We start from the raw sequence: 19,809 nt of genomic DNA, 5'->3' as shown, positions 1-19,809 counted from the left end.
TTTGACAAAATTCTAACAAAATTTGACAAAATTTTCTATAACAATAAAATTTTGACAAAAATTTCAATAAAAATAAAATTTTGACAAAATGTTCTATAGAAATAAAATCTTAACAAAATTTTCTATAGCAATAAAATTTTGACAAAATTTTCAATAGAAATAAAATTTTGACAAAATTTTCTATAGAAATAAAATATTGAAAAAATTTTCTATAAAAATACAATGTTGATAAAAATTTTACAGAAATAAAATTTTAACACATTGTTCTACAAAAATAAAATTTTGACAAAAATAGAAACATGTTCCTTAATCTATATCTGTCCATAAAGCTCGAAAAATAATTGAATAATTAGATATGAAACAAAATATTGTCAACATCTTCTATAGACATAAAATTTTGACAACATTTTCTATAAAAATATTTTTTTTTTCTATAAAAATAAAATTGTGACAACTTTTTCTACCACAGCATTTTACAGAAAAAAATTTTTGACACAATTCTAACAAAATTTTACAAAATTTTCTATAGAAATAAAATTTTGACAAAATTTTCTATAGAAATAAAATTTTGACAAAATTTTCTATAGAAATAAAATTTTTACAAAATTTTCTATAGAAATAAAATTTTGAAAAAAATTTCGTGTTTTGAATCTCAGCTTTAAAACCATTGTATTGACTAATCTACAAGAGTAGCTTAACCAACAGAGGAAAAGAATGTTTGTCAAATTTATTTTGGCAAAGCCCTATAGACTGCAAGATGATTGGATGGACGCACGTTCGGAATTACCACATTCCTCACCAGCATCCTCTACTTGCAGCAAAACTATCAACCAATTATCAGAATAAATTCAGCAGTTCGCTAAACCCAAAGTGAACCACACTTCAGGACTAGACATGAATGCTGTAATTTAATTTTGGCGACCTAACCTCTAATTTAGATTTAATCAGCATGACTAAGACATTTTTCTACAATTGTGAAATCATTTCATGAGGACTCAGGTCTATATGTTGCCCCGTCATCAGTTTTTACAATATATCCCATAAATAAAGAAATGATATTTAGTTTGAAAAAAGTTTCATTTGAAAGGGAAAAGGTTTCATTTGATTTGAAAAAAGTTTCGTTTGAAGTGAAAATGTTATATATTGAGGCTTTTTGAGGACGAAAGCTTCCTAATTTGGGGGACATGATCCAGAAAAATTCCGGCAATGCTGTCTACCACTAATGAAATTAGGATGGTGTATTATATACTTAGGATTATTTTTTTTTATTTATCTTCTCTCTTATCTTCCTCTTCTTTTCATAAGACGTGTATCGGTTATTCTATCTGCGTCCGAGTATTCAACTATTTAGTAACATAATCTAATATCGAAGTGTATATCAAAAACAAAAAAAATGTGTTGGTGTGTTTTTGAATGAATACGAAAGTGTAAGTTTGAGAAAAATAAATGAATTTCCTCCTACTTCTTCCTTTTCTTCTTCTTCCGTGCATGCCTATCCTGGATAAAAACACTAACAATATATGGAAAATGTCCTACATTTGGGTAAAAGTTTTCATCTATCGAATTAAACTAAAACTCTTCGGCTCTTTCAGCCTCCACCTGTTGATATTTTAACAGCTCCACAACATGATCTCTTCAAATACACATGCTCCGGTTTGATAAAGAAACAACCATCGGAAGAACGTGATTTACGTTGTGGATATCTGACCGAAACACATCCTTTCCTTATTTTGGCACCCATTAAAGTAGAAGAATTACATCATGATCCTCTATTGGTCACATTCTATGATGTCCTCTACGACAAGGAAATCGAAACTTTAAAGCAATTGACTCAAGAAATTAAGCGAGCCACTGTAATGGGTGTCAATGGTTCAGTAGTGTCAAATGTTCGAACCAGTCAATTCCAATTTATTCCAGTAACAAGGCATCCCTTGCTGGCCACCATAGATCGTCGTGTAGAAGATATGACAAATTTAAATATGATTTATGCCGAGGATCATCAGTTTGCCAATTATGGTATTGGCGGGACATTATAGTGAGCATCATGATTTTTTTAATTTTCCTGAGGTAAGTTGGAGCTGGAAGGAAATAGGAGTGGGCATCTGGAGATTTATTACAAAAATAACAATTTCTAATTCTTCTTCTGTAGAGTGAATTAAAAAAATCAGTATCGAATTATGTAGAAATGGGTAATCGTATAGCTACGGTTTTGTTTTATGTAAGTATGGAAATTTTTTTTATGGATTTCTTTGTCGCTTTTTCTATTTTTTAAGATTTTTTGTATTTTCATTAGCTCAGTGATGTGGAACAGGGTGGTGGTACTGCTTATCCATATCTGAAGCAATTGGTTATGCCCAAAAAGGGAGCAGCTGCATTTTGGTATAATCTTCATGCTACTGGCAAACCCGATGAACGTAGTCTTCATGGAGCTTGTCCCATCGTTGTTGGTTCGAAGTGGGGTAAGTACAAAACAGAGATATAAGTGAATTTTTTTGTCAATTGTTAAAGAATTAACCAGGGTCGAATAATACTGGGTTGAAAGTGTGAAAATTTTCATTATTAACATCCGAATGCATCACATTACTATTATTCTCTATAATTAAAATTAAGGAACTTGATGAATTGAGTTATTGAGGAGAAAATACCAGATACAAATCTAAACACGCCTATCTAACAGGTGGCTGATAAGTCCCCGGTCTAATAAAGAAAAAAACATTTTTGTCAAAATTCGTTTTTATTATTCAACACAGTTCCCTTCAAGAGCGATACAACGATTATAACAACCTTCCAATTTTTTGATACCATTTTGGTAGTACTCCTTCGGTTTTGCCTCAAAATAGGCCTCAGTTTCGGCGATCACCTCTTCATTGTAGCCAAATTTTTTCCCTGCGAGCATCCTTTTGAGGTCAGAGAACAAGAAAAAGACGCTGGGGACCAGATCTGCAGAATACGGTGGGTGGGGAAGCAATTCGAAGCCCAATTCATGAATTTTTGTCATCGTTCTCAAGTCATTGAGAACGGTGCGTTGTCTTGGTGGAACAACACTTTTTCTTCTTCATATGGGGCCGCTTTGCCGCGATTTCAAGTAATATAGTAATAGTATAATATATGGTCTCTAACAACCATGCAAAAATTGGTCCACATCGGTCCATAATTATATATAGCCCCCATATAAACCGATCCCCCGATTTGGCTTTCGGAGCCTCTAAGAGAAGCAAATTTCATCCGATCCGGCTGAAATTTGGTACATGGTGTTTGTATATGGTCTTTAACTACTATGCAAAAATTGGTCTACATCGGTCAATAATTATATAGCCCCCATATAAACCGATCCCACGATTTGGCTTGCGGAGCCTCTAAGCGCAGCAAATTTCATCCGATCCGGCTGAAATTTGGTACATGGTGTTAGTATATGATCTCCAACAAACATGCAAAAATTGGTCGAAATCGGTCCATAATTATATATAGCCCCCATATAAACCGACCCCCGATTTGTCTTGCGGAGCATCTAAGAGCAGCAAATTTCATCGGATCCGGCTGAAATTTGGTACATTGTGTTAGTATATGGTCTTTAACAACCATGCAAAAATTGGTCGAAATCGGTCCATAATTATGTATAGCCCCCATATTAACCGATCCCCAGATTTGACCTCCGGAGCCCCTTGGAAGAGCAAAATTCATCGGATTCGGTTGAAATTTGGTACGTGATGTTAGTATATGGTATCTAACAACCATGCCAAAAGTGGTTCATATCAGTCCATAATTATATATAGCCCCCAATATGAACCGATCCCCAGATTTGACCTCCGGTGCCTTGTGGAGAAGAAAAATTCATCCCATCTGGTTGAAATTTGGTACGTGCTGGTAGTATATGATATTTAACAACCATGCCAAAAGTGGTCCATATCAGTCCATAATCATATATAGCCCCCATATAAACCGATTCCGAGATTTGGTTTTGAGCCTCTTGGAGGAGTAAATTTCCTCCGAGTCAGTTGAAATTTGGTACATTGTGCTAGTATATGTCCGTTAACAACCATGCCTAACTAGGTCCATATCGGTCTTTAGTTATATATAGCCCTCAGATAAATCGATCCCCAATCACACAAAAATTGGTCCATATCAATAATTGTATATAGCCCCCATATAAGCGACCCCCATATTTCAATTCTGGCTCCCTACGTACCGTGCAAAAGTCCATATCGATTCGTAATTATTTGTAGACTTACATACCTTTTTGTCTAATATATACCACGATACCACAACCCAATTAATTCGATTGTGTATAACAGTCTTTCGTAGAAGTTTCTACGCAATCCATGGTGGAGGGTACATAAGATTCGGCCTGGCCGAACTTACTGCCGTTTATACTTGTTTTTTCATGTTTTCATCGGTAACAACCTCTATCAGGCGTCCACTGCGTTCACTGTCCTCCGTGCTCATTTCACCACGCTTTAATTTTGCATACCAATCAATTATTGTTGATTTCCCTGGGGCAGAGTCCGGAAACTCATTATCAAGCCAAGTTTTTACTTCCACAGTATTTTTTCCCTTCAGAAAACAGTATTTTATCAAAACACGAAATTCCTTTTTTTCCATTTTTTCACAATAACAAAAGTTGCTTCACAAAAGACGCTCTATCTCACAAACTAATTGACTTACAGATGTCAAATTTTGACAGGAATCATTTGAAGGTTGGTACTATATAAAAATAATATGCATTTAATACTAGCGACGCCATCTATGTGTCAGACCGGGGACTTATCAGCCAACCTGTTAAATAAACATCATTACAATAAGTAGTTCAAATATAATTATAAAGGTTTCAATTCCTCTTTTTAATTAAAAAAAAAAAAAAAAACAATATTAAAAAAATTGTTTATTGCCCCAATAACTATAACTTTTTAAAAATTGAATTGTACTTACGGGACAGCTGAAAAAGAAAAAATCTTGAGGATAGATGTCTGGCCATATAATTATGCAACAAAAACGTGTCCTTTTTCCTTTATAGATTGCTTAGATGTGATTTGCAATCTCTCATTCTCTCATCCCCGCCATGATATCTCTTCGACCTTGGCAGCTATATCTTAATCTGAACTGATTTCAACCAAATTCAGAATGCCTACCTGTGCAACAATTCAAATAAATCTCTTTCAAACAATATTGTAGCCATTGCCTATTTTACATTCTTTGTGCTATTGAATTTTACTAATTGTCCAATCTTTTCTTTCAGTACAAAATCGTTGGATTCGAGAACACGATCAAAGTGATCGCCGACCATGCTTTGAATTTGATGATGGCCTGTAATCACATGCAAAATATATATTATAATTATAATTACATAGTAATAGTTTTAATATTAGGTATTTTTAAATACATTTTAGGTATTTTTAAATAAATTTTATAAAATTAATATAAATTTAAAATATTTATTCATTGCATTCTATAAAAAAAGATAAAGAAATAATAAGAATATTCAGGTATAAAGTATTTTTCGTTATACAATAAAAATGTTAATGAATCTCTTGTTTTGTTTTCATCTTTCTCATTTTCTTTCTCATTTAAATCATATCAGAGTACTCCTTGTAAATCTTAGAACATGGTAATCTTTTGGGTCGATGCGATAGACTTTGCCTTATTCGGAGCAAGTTCGCCGAATACAATGCGGTTTTTGGCAGTAATTCTTGTTTCGCAGACAGTCTCAAACCCATTTGCGCAAAATTTCTTGCAGCAAATGACCTTCTCAGAAAAGAGAAAAGAGACATCATTTAACTCGTATTTGACCGTATACATCATTTAACTCTTCTTTGACCATCTCTCAGATATATGGTACCACACTGCCAGACTTTAAGCCAACACAAAAATTAAAAATTCGTCTCTCCCATATCCTATATTACTATATTAAATTGAACAAGTATATAAAGGGTGATACGGTCAATATTTGGTCAATATAAACTTGACGTATTTCTTTCAATTTTGCATTTAAAAAACCTGAACACCCCTCATTGTGAAGGTGTGTGTGTAGACTGTTGCTCCTATTTTGATTTTGGAATTCACTTTTCAGTTTTCAAAATGCCATCCAAGCAAGAAGAACAGCGTATCAAAATTTTGCTCGTGCATTGCGAAAATCCGAGCTACTCGGACGCAAAGCTGGCAAAATCGCTAAAAGTTGCCAAATCAACCGTTACAAATGTAATTAAAGTGTTTGGGGAACGTTTGTCGACAGCCAGGAAGTCTGGATCTGGGGGAAATCGAAAACCGGAAGCCGCTGAGACGACAAAGAGAGTTGCCGGTAGTTTGAAGCGATACCCTAACCTCTCTCTCCGAGATGCCGCTGGGTGTATCGTCTACAACCGTGCATCGAGCCAAAAACGAGCCGGACTATCGACTTACAAGAAGGTAGTGACTCCAAATCGCGATGATAAACAAAATACGACGGCCAAAGCGCGATCCCGGAGGCTGTACACGACGATGCTGACGAAGTCTGACTGCGTGGTAATGGACGACGAAACCTACGTCAAAGCCGACTACAAGCAGCTTCCGGAACAGGAGTTTTATACGGCAAAAGGAAGGGGAAAGGTAGCAGATATTTTCAAGCACATAAAACTGTCAAAGTTCACAAATAAATATCTGGTTTGGCAAGCCATCTGTACCTGTGGCTTGAAAAGCAGCATTTTCATAGCTTCCGGGACTGTCAACCAAGAAGTTTACGTGAAAGAGTGTTTGAATAAACGTCTGCTGCCTTTCCTGAAGAAACACGGTTGTTCCGTACTGTTTTGGCCGGATTTGGCATCTTGCCGTTATGGTAAAAAGGCCATGGAGTGGTACGCCGCCAACAACGTGCAGGTGGTTCCCAAGGACAAGAACCCTCCTAACATTCCAGAGCTCCGCCCAATTGAGAAATACTGGGCTATTGTCAAGCGGAACCTAAAGAAGACAAAAAAAAAACTGCTAAGGACGAGCAGCAGTTCAAGGCAAACTGGCTTTCTGCGGCGAAGAAGGTGGACAAGGTGGCTGTACAAAATCTGATGGCAGGTGTCAAGCGTGAGGCCCCGCAATTCGGATTTGGAAAAGCGAAAGCCTAACTGAATATTTTTCCTGAGTTTTATACTAATTGAACTTGAAAAAGAAATTTAATTTGATTTTTTAAATAAACGATTTCACCGATTTACACGCGTTTTCCCTTGACCAAATTTTGACCGTATCACCCTTTACGGCCGTGGACCATGGATTGCATAGAAACTTGTACTAAAGACTGTAATCCACAATCGAATTACTTCCCAGCAAAAAAATTTGGATGTTCTTCCAAAGGCACAACTTTAAAAGCACTTCCAGAAGATGCACTCCCAATGATGTTCTTTATTTTAACTACCCAGGAAGTTCTTTTAATTAAATTTTTTATAACATGGTTTTTTCATACTTGTAATGGTTAATTTTAACTTTTTTGTTTCAAATAGGTTAAAAACAGAGTAAGAATTCATAATATGGTAGAAATCATTTACATTTTGTCGAAAAAAATCTGAATTCCAATCTGAAAAAATTGTGAATTTTTGAAAATATTTGAAGTCAAACGTTGCCGACAAGCGTTAGAATCCATTAAAATTATAAAAATGATTTATTTGACAAAATATCACAGAATTTTTTAATTTACATCCAAAACATTGAATTCGAATCACACCTAAAGAAGTGATGCAAATTCAGTGCAACGACTGTTGAAATGGAGGACTTCAGTCCTATGACAAGCCCATGTTAAATTCATCGCTTCTGCGTCAATTTTGCACCACTTCCGGATCCAAAAAGAACATTTTCATTACGTTTTTGGCGACGCTTTTTTTGCTGGGTTTGGTTGTGGCATCTTTAAACTTCTTAACATCGTTTTCTTAATTGTGAGTTAGTCCATACGTGGTACACATTAGACAAAAAGGTATGTGTAGGTAAGTCTACAAATAATTACGAATCGATGAATCGTACTTTTGCACGGAACGTAGGGAGCCAGAATTGAAATATGGGGGTCGCTTATATGGGGACTATATACAATTATGAACTTCATAAGGACCAATTATTGTGTGATTGGGGATCGATTTATCTGAGGGATATATATAACTATAGACCGATATGGACCTAGTTAGGCATGGTTGATAACGGCTATATACTTGCACAATGTACCTAATTTCATGTGACTCGGATGAAATTTGCTCCTACAAGAGGTTTCAAAACCAAATCTCAGGATCGGTTTATATAGGGGCTATATATGATTATGGACCACTTTTGGCATGGTTGTTAAATATCATATAGTAAAACCACGTACCAAATTTCAACCAGATCGGATGAATTTTGCTTCTCCAAAAGGCACCGGAGGTCAAATCTGGGGATCGGTTTATATGGGGGCTATATATAATTATGAACTGATATGAACCAATTCCTGCATGGTTATTGGATACCATATACTAATATCACGTACCAAATTTGAACCGAATCGGATAAATTTTGCTCTTCCAAGGGGCTCCGGATTTCAAATCTGGGGATCGGTTTATTTGGGGCCTACATATAATTATTGACCGTTTTCGACAAATTTTTGCATGGGTGTTTGAGGCCATATATTAACACCACGTACCAAATTTCAACTGAATCAGATGAATTTTGGCCTTCCAAGAAGCTCCGGAGGTCAAATCTGATGATCGGTTTATATGGGGGCTATATAATTATTAATCGATGTGGACCAATTTTTGCATAGTTTTTAGAGACCATATACTTACACCATGTACCAAATTTCAGCCGGATCGGATGAAATTTACTTCACTTAGAGGCTTCGCAAGCCAAATCGGGGGATCGGTTTATATGGGGCTATATATAATTATTGACCGATGTGTCCCAATTTTTGCATGGTCACTAGAGACCATATACTAACACCATGTACCAAATTTCAGCCGGATCGGATGAAATATGCTTCTCTTAGAGGCTCCGCAAGCCAAATCGGGGGATCGGTTTATATGGGGGTGTTCAAAACAAATATGCTTTGAACATGGAATATCACTATCGGTAATATTCCTGATAATAAAATATGTCCCTAAAATGATATGAAGGGCACTTTAGCCATTATCCACTTGAGATAACGTATGTTAAGTGCATCTGGTTGTCTTAGGGTGGTCTATTATCAGTGCCTTGCGTGTGTTGTGTTTTATGATCTTATTTCATAAGAAGATCTTAATGAAACGCAGCGGCATATGTGTGTGTATGAAGAGAGCTAGAAGAATGATAACAGATTGTTGTTATCTTGTTCTAGAGTAGGTTAAGATTTTCAATATTCTAGATATAAGTTTTAATCAATAAAGTAATTAGTATTCATTTGGAATCTTAGTATGAAAAAACTACTCAACACGTTTGTTTCGATTACAAACAGGGGGCTATATGTAATTATGGACCGATGTGGACCAATTTTAGCATGGTTGTTAGAGACCATATACTAACACCATGTACAAAATTTCAGCCGGATCGGATGAAATTTGCTTCTCTTAGAGAAATCGCAAGCCAAATTTGGGGGTCCGTTTATATGGGGGCTATACGTAAAAGTGGACCGATATGGCCCATTTGCAGTACTATTCGACCTACATCAATAACAACTACTTTTGCCAAGTTTCAAGTCGATAGCTTCTTTCGTTCGGAAGTTAGCGTGATTTCAACAGACGGACGGACGTACGCACATGCCCAGATCGACTCCACGACTCAGAATATATATACTTTCGATGTGTTACAAACGGAATGACAAAGTTAATATACCCCCATCCTATGGAGGGTATAATAAAAATAAAGATCTTTAATATTTACATACGAGGGCAGTTCGGAAACTTCTTAGCCTAGCACAAAAAGTGTGGTATAAACAAAAAAAAGTTAAGTGTTTTGGAAACTTCCATCTCGGTGTGTGTTCATAACACATGTTAAATTTTGTTTCGAATAAATATTTACATAAACAAGTAAGGAAAGTCTAAAGTCGGGCGGGACCGACTATATTATACCCTGCACCACTTTGTAGATCTAAATTTTCGATACCATATCACATCCGTCAAATGTGTTGGGGGCTATATAAAAAGGTTTGTCCCAAATACATACATTTAAATATCAGTCGATCTCGACAGAATTTGATAGACTTCTACAAAATCTATAGACTCAAAATTTAAGTCGGCTAATGCACTAGGGTGGAATACAATGTTAGTAAAAAAATATGGGAAACGTTTAAATCTGAAGCAATTTTAGGGAAACTTCGCAAAAGTTTATTTATGATTTATCGCTCGATATATATGTATTAGAAGTTTAGGAAAATTAGAGTCATTTTTACAACTTTTCGACAAAGCAGTGACGATTTTACAAGGAAAATGTTGGTATTTTGGCCATTTTTGTAGAAATCAGAAAAACATATATATGGGAGCTATATCTAAATCTGAACCGATTTCAACCAAATTTGGCACGCATAGCAACAATGCTAATTCTTCTCCCTGTGCAATATTTCTACTAAATCGGAGTTAAAAATTGGCGTCTGTGGTCATATGAGTGTAAATCGGGCGAAAGCTATATATGGGAGCTATATCTAAATCTGAACCGATTTCAACCAAATTTGGCACGCATAGCAACAATGCTAATTCTACTCCCTGTGCAAAATTTCAACTAAATCGGACCAAAAAATTGGCCTCTGTGGTCATATGAGTGTAAATCGGGCGAAAGCTATATATTGGAGCTATATCTAAATCTGAACCGATTTCAACCAAATTTGGCACGCATAGCTACTAATTCTACCCCCTGTGCAAAATTTCAACTAAATCGTAGCAAAAAATTGGCCTCTGTGGCCATATGAGTATAAATCGGGCGAAAGCTATATATGGGAGCTATATCTAAATCTGAACCGATTTCAATAGAATTTGGCATGCTTGACTATAGTACTTATTGTTCTTCTTGTGCAAAATTTTAAGTAAATTAGGGTAAAACTCTGGCTTCTGGGGCCATATAAGTCCATATAGGGCGAAATATATATATGGGAGCTATATCTAAATCTGAACCGATTTCTTCCAAAATCAATAGGGATCTATTCTGAGCCAAAACACGTACTTGTGCCAAATTTGAAGTCGATTGGACTAAAACTGCGACCTAGACTTTGATTACAAAATGTGTTCACGGACAGACGGACAGACGGACAGACGGACATCGCTATATCGACTCAAGAGCCCACCCTGAGCATTTTTGCCAAAGACACCATGTGTCTATCTCGTCTCCTTCTGGGTGTTGCAAACATATGCACTAACTTATAATACCCTGTTCCACAGTGTGGAGCAGGGTATAAAAAGGTTTATCGGGACAAGAAATTCATAATGATATGGTGAATGTGTCAGGTGAAAGTGCTCCTTCATATGCAACAGTAAAAAATTGGGTTGCTGAATTAAAACGTGGTCGTACAAGCATTGAAGATGAACCACGTAGTGGACGTCCAAAAACAGAAACAACAACAGTGCATGATATGGTATTAAATAATCGACGAATAAAAGTGCGTGAAATTGCAAATATCATGGACATCTCAAATGATCGAGTCCATTTAATTTTGCATGAAGAACTACAGATGAAAAAGCTTTCTGCAAGATGGGTGCCGCATTTGTTAACAGTCGATCAAAAACGCATAAGAATGAACATTTCTCAATCTTATTTGGGTCGTTTTAAGCGAAGTAAAATGGATTTTAAGCGTCGTTTCATAACTGTTGATGAGACATGGATCCACCACTATACTCCAGAGAAAAAGAACAATCCAAACAATGGACTGAAGCTGAAGTAAGTGCCCCAAAGAAGGCAAAAACAATTCAATCGGCTGGTAAGGTTATGGCAACGGTTTTTTGGGACTTCAAAGGTATTTTATTGATTGACTATCTGCAAAAGGGTAAAACAATAAATGAAAAGTACTATTGCAACTTTTTGGATCAATTAAATGTACAAATTCGAGAACAACGCGGTGGCTTACAACACAAAGAAAAATAATTTTTCATCAAGACAACCCACCAGCGCACAAGACTGGTTTAACAGTGGCTAAAATCAACGAATTAAAGTACAAGTTGCTTGACTACCCACCTTGTTCTCCAGATTTAGCTCCCAGTGACTTTTACTTGTTCCCAAATCTAAAAAATTCCTTGCTACCAAGAGTTTTAGCTCAAATGAAGATGCAATTACAGTTGTAAACCACTATTTTGAAGACCTTAAGGAAAACTATTTTAATCAAGGGATAGAATTGCTAGAAAAACGTTGGACTAAGTGTATTGAAGTTTCAAGAGATTATATTGAGAAATAAAAATATTTTTTGAAAAACTAACTATTGTCTTTCATTGATAGGATAGGATAGGTTAGGTTAGGTTAGGTTATATGGCAGCCCGATGTATCAGGCTCACTTTGACTATTCAGTCCATTGTGATACCACAGTGGTGAACTTCTCTCTGAGTGCTGCCCGATTCCATGTTAACCTCAATGACAAGAGACCTCCTTTTTATAGCCGAGTCTGAACGGCGTTCCACATTCCAGTGAAACCACTTAGAGAAGTTTTGAAACCCTCAGAAATGTCACCAGCATAACTGAGGTGGGATAATCCACCGCTGAAAAACTTTTTGGTGTTCGGTCGAAGCAGGAATCGAACCCTCGACCTTATGTATGCAAGGCGGGCATGCTAACCATTGCACCACGGTGGCTCCCATTGATAGGCTAAGAAGTTTCCGAACCGCCCTCGTATGTGTTGCCCGATTTTCTAAAATTTCATTTGTATGTTCCGAGTTGGCTCCGAAACGGCTGAACCGATTTACTTGAAACTTTCAGAGATCGTAGGGGGCGTTCATGTGGTGAAAATAGGGTACCTCATTTTTTGACACCTGATCGCGGAGGGGGACCTCCCCTTTGACGGACTTTTTGAAAATTGGACCAAAGTTGACCGATTTACTTCAAATTTTCATTGAAGGTTGGGGTTGGCATCTAGACAAAGATCCGCTACTTTATATTTCGATATTTGGTGACGGAGGGTGGCCTCCCCTTTGTTCGACTTTTTTTAAAGTACAGTGAAAACACTAAAATTCTCTAAATTATCTGAGATTTACAGAGAACATGCGGTGCGGTTATGGAATTAATATGGGGACCCGATGATTTCATATGTGGATGGGGAGGGGGACCTCCCCCTTGCCCTACTTTTTGAAACTTGGAACAAAATTATGCGATTTGCTTGAAATTTTCATTGAATGTTGGGATTAGCATCTAGACAAAAATCCGCTACATTATTTTTCGATATTTGGTCGGGGAGGGGGACCACCCCTTTGCCCGATTTTTTTTGTTTGAAAGTACAAACAAAACTAGACTCCCCGACTGAAATTTTACGGAAACAATGGGTTATGAAATTTATATCAGGTTCTCGATTTTTTAATAAAAATAAAATGGCATAGGGAGACATCCGCTTCTCTTAAGTACATACAAAGAAACAATTAAACTTTTACCGAGTTACTTGAAATTTACAGAGGACTGGGGAGAGGTTACGATATTAATAGAGCTGGGACGTTTACAAAAGATACGCTACATCACTTTTCGATATTTAGTCGGGGAGGAGGTCCTCCTCTAAAACTGCAAAAAAACAACAACTCTTAAGTTTTCTTGAAATTTACATAGGCAGTGGGGAAGAGGCAACCTTCCTTGCACCACACTTGAAGGAAAGTTTCAAGAATTTTCACGGAAGGTTAGGGGTGCTATTCACTACGGTATTTGTCGATATTTTTAAATTAGAATATGATTTTTCGATATCTGGTTGGGGAAGGGGAAAATTGAAATAAACTTTGTCGATTTACTTCGATAGAATTTATAGGGACCATTGAGTAGTTTTTGAAATTAATATAGGGTATATGATAGAACGATATCAGGTCGTAGTGGAGTGATGGTGGGGAGAGGGTTCCCTTTTGTTCGTTTTTTTTTTTAAATTGAAAGTAGAGGGTTGTCCGTAAATGGGAACTCGGTACATAATTTTATGATTTTTGCACAGGCTTCTGCCAGACTTATTTTTAGTAAAGAACTTAAATTTACATGAAATTGGCAGCCAACGTAGAGGGTGCATCATTTTTCAAGATTTTAGCAAATGTTAATGTGGTAAAATTTTTTACTATTTTTGCTTTTTCCGATTTATTGGATGGGAAACAGTAATTTTTTGTATGTTATTATAATATAGTGCTTAATTTTCAGATATGTTGAGGAGAAGGATACCTTTCCTTGACAAACCACACTTAAAATTCACAAGAAATATAGAAAAAGGTACACCCTCTCCCGCCGTATTTGTACCTATAAACGAAAAATCAAGTAGTCCGATTTGTTTAAAAGAGTTCAAATCTTTTCGAATTTGTTTTCAGCACGAAGGATATACACGCAAAGAAAAAAAAAAGTTTGGAAAACGTGTACCGAAAACGTTTTTCTTTTGTTAGAGTTTTTTGAATTGCTTCGAAAATTTTAAACTTTTATCAACAAAAAAAAATCGTTTATTACAAATTTTTTATTTTTTCAATAAAAAAAGTTATTTTTGAAACAACAACAGAGTCCATTTCGTTTATATCAAACACTCTTCTTTTCTGACTTTTGGTCTTTAATAAAACACATTTTACAGTTCAAAATTTAATATAGTACAATGTAATGTTGAACATTTTTTTCGGAATCTTCCGAACATATGTAGAATGTATGTAAAAAAAAAAAAAAACTTTGGTCGAAGCAGGGATCGAACCCACGACCCTTGGCATGAGAGTCAGACGTAGCAACCACTGCTCCACGGTGCCAAACTAAATGTTTGTTTCTGTTAAATAAACTTTGTTTATTCGGTTCGTGGGCGCCGCAAGCTATGCTATATAAATATAACTTATATGGATATTTATCTATTGATGACCATAACAGGTACATAGCTCAGTGGTTAGTGTGTTGGCTTACAAAGTGCATGGTCCGCGGTTCGATTCTCCGTCCAGGCGAAAGGTAAAAAAATTTTAAAAATTTATAAAATCGTATAATTTCTTCTACATTGTTTGTATTACAGAAAAAGGTGCTAAGAACTAAAAATCTTCGTGGAAGTGAGAAAGATGTGAGGGAAAATGCAATTAGCCAAAAAAAATTTTTTTTTGAGTTAGTCTTTATGAAATTGTTTTTACATCCTGGAAAAGAATAAACGTTTATCACAAAAAGTATATACTTTTCTTCCAAATACACTTCCTTACAGCGAAAAGCAAATGAGAAACGAACTTTGTTTGTCTAAAATTTCGTTTGGGAGGAAAGAATTATTTTTTTGCGTGTAGTTGACTAAGTAAGTTAACGCAAAAGCGAAGCGGGCCGGGTTACGCTAGTTTTCTATAGAAATAAAATTTTGACAAAATTTTCTATAGAAATAAAATTTTTACAAAATTTTCTATAGAAATAAAATTTTGATAAAAATTTTCTATAGAAATAAAATTTTAACAACTTTTTCTGTAGAAATAAAATTTTAACAAAATTTTCTATAGAAATAAAATTTTGACATAATTTTCTATAGAAATAAAATTTTGACATAATTTTCTATAGAAATAAAATTTTAACAAAATTTTCTATAGAAGTAAAATTTTGACAAAATATTCTATAGAAATAAAATTTTACCAACTTTTTCTGTAGAAATAAAATTTTGACAAAATTTTCTATAGGAATAAAATTTTGACATAATTTTCTACAGAAATAAAATTTTGACGAAATTTTCTATAGAAATAAAATTTTAACAACTTTTTCTGTAGAAATAAAATTTTAACAAAATTTTCTATAGAAATAAAATTGTAACAAAATTTTCTATAGAAATAAAATTTTGACGAAATTTTCTATAGAAATAAAATTTTAACAACTTTTTCTGTAGAAATAAAATTTTAACAAAATTTTCTATAGAAATAAAATTTTGACATAATTTTCTATAGAAATAAAATTTTGCCGAAATTTTCTACAGAAATAAATTTTTAACAACTTTTTCTGTAGAAATAAAATTTTAACAAAATATTCTATAGAAATAAAATTTTGACATAATTTTCTACAGAAATAAAATTTTGCCGAAATTTTCTATAGAAATAAAATTTTGACAATTTTTTCTGTAAAAATAAAATTTTAACAAAATGTTCTATAAATTTATTCTTTCGAATAAAACAAAATTTTTGTATATACCAACCAAAAATATTTGATCAACAACTTCAAGATATAATTTTGATAAGATTTTCTTCAAATGTTGGTGGATTATTTTTGGTACGAGTGGCAACCTAATAGTGTAGATGTAAAATGAGGTATAGCTCCTACATGTATGAAATCTCTAGCAAAAGCTTGCAATTTCTCTATCTGACTATTGTCGAATGCTGGCTCTAAATGTGTAAACGAACTGCTTCTTGTCCAAATGTTTGAACCGAGCTAATATCGTTGTTTTTGGGCAAAAATCGGCATTTGCTATTTTTTGAATAAAAAATTTTCAAAATGCCGATAAATCGGCAAAATTGGCAGCCATGCAACACACACACACTCTCTCTCTCTCTCTCTTCCTTAAGCTCTACTCGCACACTCTTGATAGAGGTAATAACTATCTATTTGACTGCAAAATTTCATATAACTGTATATTTTAATTTCCTTAGAATAATGTGAAGAAATGTAAACTATTCTTAGTATTGTAGTTAGTTCTTTATGAAAAGAATAAATAGTAGTTATTTTTCGGAAATGTATTGGTTATATACACAAATTTAACGTAAATTGTCTAACTTTAATTTTAATAATTTTTCTTTAGGCTCCTCCCGAAAATATTTTATCCGCCCCTCGACCGGATCTTTTCAAATACACCTGTGCTGGTCTTGTGAAAAAAGAACCATGGGAAGAAAGACATTTGCGCTGTGGATATTTGACCGAAACACATCCATTCCTTTGGATAGCACCCATTAAAGTAGAGGAATTAAATCATGATCCATTGTTGGTTACCTTCCATGATGTACTATACGACAATGAGATTGAAGTAATAAAGCAATTGACTCAAGAAATCACCAGAGCCACAGTAATGAGTAATAATGGATCGATAGTTTCAAAAGTGCGCACAAGTCAATTTCAATTTATCCCGGTAACAAGGCATCCAGTACTGGCAACCATTGATCGACGTGTAGAAGATATGACAAATTTAAATATGCAATGTGCGGAAGAGCACCAATTTGCCAACTATGGTATTGGAGGTCATTACAGTGAACATCATGATTATTTTGATTTTCCACCGGTACTATTAAATAATAATAACTCAAAAGATGTATGCAAAGCTAAATTAAATTAAATTTCTGATTACAGGAAGAACTGGAAAAAATGGATAGCTATGGTGTAATGGGAAATCGCATTGCCACACTTTTGTTTTATGTGAGTCATTTGGCTCTGAAGAGAACCATCTCAAATTTCTCTCTCCCATTTTTCTAATCTCTCGATTAAATCAATTTCAGCTCAGTGATGTAGAACAGGGTGGTGGTACTGCCTATCCTTTTATGAAACAATTGGTTATGCCGAAGAAGGGAGCAGCTGCATTTTGGTTTAATCTCCATGCCACTGGTAAACTTGATGATCGTACTCTACATGGTGCTTGTCCCATTGTTGTGGGATCCAAATGGGGTATGTATGGGGAAATTTTGAAAAAACAATTGATTTTATTAATTTGAGGTTTTCTTTTTTTCTTCAGTACAAAATCGTTGGATACGCGAAAGAGAACAATTTGATCGTAGGCCCTGTTATAAATTTGATGATGGTTACTATTATTAAAAGAGAAATATGAGATAAAAAGAATAATAACTATAATAATAGAATAATAATTATTTGTAAAATGTATAGTTTAAAAAAAAATAATTTTTAAAATTTACGCAAGTGTGTCTGAAGAATTGAAAGAACTAGTGATATGTTAGCATCTGTCGCGCATAACGTGCTCATATATATTGTTGTGTTTTCAACCATAGCTATAGTCGTATACAGTGTGGTCCGATATGTCCCAAGTAAGGAAAGTCTAAATTCGGGCGACTATGTTATACCCTGCACCACTTTGTAGATCTAAATATTCGATACCATATCACATCCGTCAAATGTGTTGGGTGCTATATATAAAGGATTGTCCCAAATACATACATTTAAATATCACTCGATTTGGAGAGAATTTGATAGACTTTTACAAAATCTATAGAAACTTCGCAAAAGTTTATTTATGATTTATTGCTCGATATATATGTATTAGAAGTTTAGGGAAATTAGAGTCATTTTTACAACTTTTCGACTAAGCAGTGGCGATTTAACAAGGAAAATGTTGGTAATTTGACCATTTTTGTCGAAATCAGAAAAACATATATATGGGAGCTATATCTAAATCTGAACCTATTTCAATCAAATTTGGCGCACATAATTATATTACTAATTGTACTCCTAGTGCAAAATTTCAACCAAATTGGGCCAAAACTCTGGCTTCTGGGACCATATAAGTCCATATCGGGCGAAAAATATATATGGAAGCTATATCTAAATCTGAACCGATTTCAATCAAATTTGACACACATGACTATACTACTAATTGTACTCCTTGTGCAAAATTTCAAGCTAATCGGGATAAAACTCTGGCTTCTGGGTCCATATAAGTACATATCGGGCGAAAGCTATATATGGGAGCTATATCTAAATCTGAATCGATTTCAACCAAATTTGGCACGCATGGCTACAATGTTAAATCTACTCCCTGTGCAAAATTTCAACCCAATTGGGCCAAAACCCTGGCTTTTAGGACCATATTAGTCCATATCGGGCAAAAAAAATATATATGGGAGCTATATCTAAATCTGAACCGATTTCAATCAAATTTTGCACACTTCACTATACGATTAAGTGTTATGTTTGTACAAAATTTCAAGCAAATCGATATAAAACTCTGGCTGCTGGGTCCATATTAGTGCATATCGGGCGAAAGATATATATGGGAGCTATATCTAAATCTTAACCGATTTCAATCAAATTTTGCACACTTCACTATACGACTAAGTGTTATGTTTGTACAAAATTTCAAGCAAATCGATATAAAACTCTGGCTTCTGGGTCCATAAGTGCATATCGGGCGAATGCTATATATGGGAGCTATATCTAAATCTGAATCGATTTCAACCAAATTTGGCACGCATAGCTACAATATTAAATCTACTCCCTGTGCAAAATTTCAACCAAATTGGGCCAAAAACCCTGGCTTTTAGGACCATATTAGTCCATATCGGGCGAAAGATATATATGGGAGCTATATCTAAATCTGAACCGATTTCAAACAAATTTTGCACACTTAACTATACTACTAGTTGTACTCCTAGTGCAAAATTTCAAACAAATTGGGCCAAAAATCTGGCTTCTGGGGCCATATTAGTCCATATCGGGCGAAAGATAAATATGGGAGCTATATCTAAATCTGAACCGATTTCAATCAAATTTTGCAGACTTGACTATACGACCAAGTGTTATGTTTGTACAAAATTTCAAGCAAATCGGTATAAAACTCTGGCTGCTGGGTCCATATTAGTGCATTTCGGGCGAAAGATATATATGGGAGCTATATCTAAATCTGAACCGATTTCTTCCAAAATCAATGGGGTTCTATTCTGACCCAAATAAGGAACATGTACCAAATTTGAAGGCGATTGGACTTAAATTGCGACCTAGACTTTGATCACAAAACTGTGTTCACAGACAAAAATGTGTTCACGACTCACGCGTGAGTCACGAAAATTTTTGAGAGTCACGACAATT

At 34.8% G+C, this 19,809-nt stretch overlaps 1 protein-coding gene and 1 pseudogene across 1 annotated transcript in view; both read left to right on the top strand.

Annotated features, from left to right (window-relative positions):
- The window catches only part of LOC142219439 (prolyl 4-hydroxylase subunit alpha-2), a 32,791-nt gene extending 14,961 nt beyond the window's left edge, over positions 1-17,830 (top strand). Inside the window, exons 5-8 of the mRNA XM_075288425.1 lie at positions 16,805-17,278; positions 17,347-17,412; positions 17,493-17,658; positions 17,726-17,830. Coding sequence (XP_075144540.1) covers positions 16,805-17,278; positions 17,347-17,412; positions 17,493-17,658; positions 17,726-17,805 — 786 coding nt within the window. The 3' untranslated portion in view covers positions 17,806-17,830. The remainder of the gene's footprint in view (positions 1-16,804; positions 17,279-17,346; positions 17,413-17,492; positions 17,659-17,725) is intronic.
- On the top strand, positions 895-5,331 carry LOC142219881 (prolyl 4-hydroxylase subunit alpha-2-like; annotated as a pseudogene).
- Positions 17,831-19,809: the final 1,979 nt, after the last annotated feature.

This window comes from Haematobia irritans, chromosome 1 (assembly GCF_050003625.1).
Source record: "Haematobia irritans isolate KBUSLIRL chromosome 1, ASM5000362v1, whole genome shotgun sequence".
Classification (NCBI taxonomy): Eukaryota; Metazoa; Arthropoda; class Insecta; order Diptera; family Muscidae; genus Haematobia; species Haematobia irritans.
The sequence above is the reverse complement of the archived record's forward strand: the minus strand, read 5'-3'. Positions and strand labels throughout refer to the sequence as shown.